Source organism: Ctenopharyngodon idella, chromosome 3, assembly GCF_019924925.1.
Source record: "Ctenopharyngodon idella isolate HZGC_01 chromosome 3, HZGC01, whole genome shotgun sequence".
NCBI classification, from domain to species: domain Eukaryota; kingdom Metazoa; phylum Chordata; class Actinopteri; order Cypriniformes; family Xenocyprididae; genus Ctenopharyngodon; species Ctenopharyngodon idella.
Window position 1 is genome coordinate 38,774,745 of NC_067222.1, and position 5,952 is coordinate 38,780,696.

At 36.7% G+C, this 5,952-nt stretch overlaps 1 protein-coding gene across 1 annotated transcript in view; it reads left to right on the forward strand.

Moving 5' to 3' along the window:
• LOC127509204 (hemicentin-1-like) overlaps positions 1-5,952 on the forward strand; it is a 125,726-nt gene that overhangs the window by 29,022 nt on the left and 90,752 nt on the right. The window contains exons 4-5 of the mRNA XM_051887755.1: positions 4,005-4,090; positions 4,377-4,619. Coding sequence (XP_051743715.1) covers positions 4,005-4,090; positions 4,377-4,619 — 329 coding nt within the window. The remainder of the gene's footprint in view (positions 1-4,004; positions 4,091-4,376; positions 4,620-5,952) is intronic.

Sequence of the window (5,952 nt, forward strand, 5' to 3'; positions counted from 1 at the left end):
GGACCTTTCCTGATCCCGTCCCCCCTTTCTCTATTCCATTTTGCTTCCTGTCTACTCACTGTCATATCATAATAAAAAGGCAAAAACGTTCATAAAAAAAAGCCAAAAATGAGAATAAATAAATAAAAATATAATGTCTGATTACATGTGGCAGTTGTTTTCATGAGTTCACGCTTACAAATGATCGAATAGAGTAAAAGAGTAAAATAAGCGTATTTCAGGCTCTGAGCTTGAAATTTAGCTCAAACCCAGAGTACTCCCATGTATCACCGGCTGGGAATAGGAACCAGCCAAGAGTGAGGAATGGGGTGTCGAAGGGATGCAGAAAACTGTTGAGGTAAGTAGGGGAGTCAACTGTATATATATGCCTCCTCTCCAGCTGATTAGATTTGAACATGCTACCCTGTTGAAAAATATGCTGGTTAGGTATGTTTTGAAGCATGGAAGCTGGTTTAAGCTGGTCAGGTGCTGGTCTTTAGCTGGTCCTGAGCTGGAGCTAGTTGCTTAGGACCAGCACTTGACCAGCCTAAACCAGCTCATGACCAGCTTCCATGCTTCAAAACATACCTAACCAGCATATGCTGTCTTTTTCAACAGGGTACTCCCAAACTTTGTTTATAAAGTATCATTTGTCACTTGAATTCTGCAATCTCTCGAGATGCAGACATGTAAGAGGCTGACAATTAGCTGAACATATACTTGTTTAATTAGTGACACTTAGCCTACATTTTAAAATCTTTATTTGAATATGGCAACATGATTCCTCATTCTACAATATTACCATGATTAAATCACTGACAGAGAGCCCTCCCCCATCAGCCAATCATTGTGGGCAGAGTTAGTAAGTGTGTCGACATCATCCATAGCAATAGAGACAGTGCATTTAGTATAATCTGAAAACCACGCCCACCCTTTTTTGTGTTGCGTGAGGCTGCCTCCTTGTCATTTCTGACTTATTACAAAAAACAGAACAATGTCTTAAAGCTGCTATGTGACATGGTGTACAGCAAACAAGCTAAAAAACCCAGAACTAAGTTTTTATAAGCTGTCGACCCCAAAAAACGAATGTTTAAGGACACAAAAGTGGATACAGGCAGTGAGACAGAGCAGAACGGGTCATATTACTATAAGAAATAAATTGGAGGGGAACGTAATCGGCGACAGGTTATGCTAAACAAACAAAGAAAAAAAAACCATTAATTATTTTTAACCATGTCAAAGAATTATTTCCCCTCCAATGCATTTCTTGTAGTAATATGACCCATTGTGCTCTGTCTCACTGCCTGTATCCACTTTTGTGTCCTTAAACATTCGTTTTTTGGGGTCGACAGCTTATAAAAACTTAGTTCTGGGTTTTTTGGCTTGTTTGCTGTACACCTTGTCACATAGCAGCTTTTAGACATTGTTCTATTTTTTTGTTTAAAGCCAGTAAATTGACAAAGAGGCAGCCTCAAGCTATATAAAGTCAATGGAGACTGTTGGATTGTTTTCCCGCCCGGTGGGCGTGGTTTCAGATTATGACGCGTGTCGCTCTGTCTCTATGAGGTCAACCCCACCCTTCCTCTCTGCTCTATCCTGAAATTACCACAGGTGGGCGCTGTGTGCAATAAAATAACATTTTTCAGACCAAGAACCCCTTGGAAATTGTTTTTCAAAAAAAAAAAAAAAAAAAAAATCTGATTTATTTATTTATTTTTTTTTTTGTTTGTTTGTTTTTGTATGGTGTTAAATTTCTGTGAGAGCATAAAATTATTACGAACCAGAAGAAGAACTCTGTCAATCAACATTAGTCTCAACTACAGATGTTCTTGTGTATCTGTTTAAGGATTCAAATTATTTATAGATTTAAATTTTGTTTCATTATGAGTCTGATTTTTGTCATCCATTAACATGTAATGTTCTTAAGGTCAACTCTGTTTCCTCTCAAAATATTTTCTGGGTGGGGTTAGTTCTTTTTGTCTCAGTATTGCGTTGCTCGAGCTACAGCTATTCAGTCACAGACCACAGAGTTACAGAGATAAAGTTGTGTCTTGTTTACAGCATTTTCTGATCAGTTGTTTTTCTCTGAGCACATACAATATGCTTCAACATTTCTTTGGACTTGTTTATCTCTCGGCAGTTTCACAGCTTGTGAGTTTCGCAGGTTTGTATTTTCACTTTTATTCTTCTGATGCAGTATCTGGAATGAGACTAAATATGTTTTAAACTTTAGCTTTTACTTTTTGTAGGCTAAATGATTATAACTTTATTTATTATAACTTTATTTCTATTATATCTTTATTTTGGTCTTAAGACCAGAGTTTGGAGTGTTAAATTCATTTCTGTTCAGTTGACATGTTGGAGTTTGGACTAACCCTGTTCAAATCTTGTCTTGCTACTGTGTTAGTAAAGCTGTTTTGGTCTCACTTTATATTAAGTGCCCTAAACTACTATGCACTAATATTAATACTAATACTAAATTATTAATACTAAACTATTAATTCTAAATTAATAATTTTATACAGTGCTCTTATTTGTGTACATACATGTTTTACATAATACTTATATATAAAATACCTGCATGTAATTACATCTGTAATTAATTTCTGTAATGACATCTATAATTACACTGTTGACCCTTCCCTTAACCCATAACCCACTCTTAAACTTACCCACACCACCAAACCTGTCCCAAACCTTACCCGTATCCCACCTCAACAGCAGCAAGAGTGTTTTGCGATATCAACATGATAAATACATTGTATCTAACAATTATAATTATTAGTTTTTAATGAAAGTACATAGTAGTTAAAGACACATGATATTTTATTAACAAAGTTTGGGAGGTTCAAATAAATCTACCCAAACAAAGTTCAAATGATCTACCCAGTCGGTACAACTGGAGGCCTTGCTTGAGGTATTTAGTCACTTACAGTCAGAGTTACAGAGATAAAGTTGTGTCTTATTTATCAGTTTCACAGATTGTGCTATTCACAGGTTAGTATGTTGACTTAATTCTGTCTTTTATTCTTCTGATGCATTATCTGGAATGAGACTAGATATGTTTTAAATAATTATGACTTTGTTTCTGTCTTAAGACCAGAATTTGGAGAGTTAAATTTATTTCTGTTCAGTTGATATGTTTGAGTTTGGACTAACCCTGTTGAAATGTTGTCTTGCTACTGTATTAGTAAATCTTTTTTGTTGCATATCATGATTATGACAATAGATGGGCTTTCACTAGCTATTAATTTAAATGTCATTGGCCCGACCCTATAAAATACAAAACTCCAGTTTGCAAGTCATAATGACTCTTCGAAGGTTATTTCTGTGTCTGCATGTAATCCAAAACTTTAGTGCTGCTATTCTGTGCTGAATCTTCATCGGTTTTAAATCACATCCTTCTCAATGTGTTTAACAGGGACACATGCTGATGAATGTCCTCTTCAGCTCAACCCACAGAGAGTTGTTGTGGAGTACGGCGGTTCTGTGTCAGTTAACTGTAGCACTTCTGTCACGCATCAAGGGATGGGATGGGAAGCCAGTAATGGAGCAGTGCCCCAGAGCAGAGACAATCTGATCACATGGAGCGTGTCAAATCTGACAGAATGGGACATAGAGCCATTCTGCTACATAAACCATAATGGACAGTGTCAATTAGAGCTCCCAATAACTATTTACAGTGAGTTTATTGATATTTTTATCTTTTCATTCTCAGAAATATCTAATGTATGTACATTCATGACTGCAGATATCAGAGTGTGTGAATCTTCCTCCACAGAGACTCCAGACAGTGTGTCCATCAGCACTGTGAATCACAACGGACCAATGATGGAGGGAAACCAGTATGAGCTTCAGTGTGACGTTCACAATGTGGCTCCTGTTCAGTATCTCACTGTCAAATGGTACAAAGGACAGACTCTGGTGGATCAAACCAACTTCACTGACACCACCAAGACTCCAGTGGATAAAACAGTCACACTCATGATCCGTCCAGACAGAGCTGATGATGGAGTTCAGTACAGGTGTGAAGCAGAGCTGGAACTGGGAGCAGAAGGACCTCGACCTCCTCCTAAAGTCACATCAGATCCTCTCAGCATTACTGTATATTGTAAGTAAGATTCGTCAGCTTCTATTATTAATCTTTTAAGAGCATCTGTTGTCTAAATCAACCAGACTTTTAGTGGTTGTAGCGCTTACCATGTGACACAGTGTGTCAGGTTATGTGGTGATAGGGATCAGGTGCAACATGTAACTTTTTCCTGTCAAATTTCTAAATTTGAAAAGTTTTTTTTGAAAACTATGAAATCAAAATTAAGATTAACGTAAGAAATGTATGATGCCGTATATATGCAGATGCAAAAGATCTTATTCTGTGTTTTTGCTTCTTCCTGTAGATGAACCGACCATCAATGAGACCAAACTGCCCTCCAGTGTGTCTGTGTTTCGTGGCTATGAAATGGTGCTGGTCTGTGAAGCCGAAGGAAACCCAAAACCAACAATCAGCTGGAATATCAGCACAAATAATGCAGTTTATAGTGAATCTTTTACTGTAACAGATTCAACACCAGAGGATCTGTACTGCATTGCAAACAATTCTGTTGGCAGCACCATCAGACCTGTAAAAGTGTCCGTACAAGGTAACTATACAATTTTACAATTTTTTTTTTTTTTTTTTTTACATTTTTCATTGTAAGTGCACAGGGATGCATGGGGGGGTATAGACTCATACAAAAATAATGGCTATTGTATTTTGTGCAGGCAAATATTTATGTTTGATAAACACAATATTTGCAAAATAGCTCATCACTCATCTTACCACAGTTTCTTTAGTCAATTGTGCTGCATGTGCAACTGATATATCATATCATAAGAGAGGCCTTGAACTTCTGGTGGCGTCCCATCCGTGAGGAGGGGCCAAGTTTAAATGTTTTGTTTTAAAACACTAACTAGCCAGTTTTCCATTACAGATTTTCTAAATGTCGATAAAAAACTATTGCGAAATGATGGCATTTTATACAACTAAAACTCTCGTGTCATTTTCCAAAAATACTTATATCTGAGAGCTTTATTTTGAGAGTAATATTTGCCACGGCTTCTGGAAGTCCTTCTCCCTCATATATGCTTCCCTGGGAGCTTCTCAATACTCCAATGAATGCATCCTCATTTCTTCGCTCCTCCATCCTCCAGCCTGTGACCTGGACCCATTTTAATTCTATAAATGCCATTTCAATTATATAAATGCACCGCGAGGAAGAGAGGAGTAGTTGGATCAGGACAAGGAAGAGGAGGAAGAGGGTGTGCTGGATTGTGAATCTCTATGTTTTTCCCCCCTATTTTGAAAGCTTAATTTCTGCCATGATTAGAAAAATAAAAAAGGTAACTTTTTATCTCACAATTCTGACTTTTTTCCCTCTCAATTCCTAATTTATATCTCACAATTCTGAGAAAAAAAGTAAAAAGCTTCCACAGTAACCAAAGGCCATGTATGTTGGATTTGTTGTTGTTGCTGGCAGCAGCAATTTCATGTTTTCATTTCAGAAAAAGCTTAATGTAAAGCTTTTATTAAACCGATTCCACTAACACTGTTCCATATATGCAGAATATGTGGTCTGTGTAGGACACTCATATTTAACGGCTCTGGTCAACCCCACCCTTCCTCTCTGCTCTATCCTGAAATTACCACAGGTGGGCGCTGTGTGCAATAAAATAACCTTTTTCAGACCAAGAACCCCTTGGAAATTGTTTTTCAAAAAAAAAAAAAATCTGATTTATTTATTTATTTTTTTGTTTTGTTTTGTTTTTGTATGGTGTTAAATTTCTGTGAGAGCATAAAATTATTACGAACCAGAAGAAGAACTCTGTCAATCAACATTAGTCTCAACTACAGATGTTCTTGTGTATCTGTTTAAGGATTCAAATTATTTATAGATTTAATTTTGTTTCATTATGAGTCTGATTTTTGTCATCCAT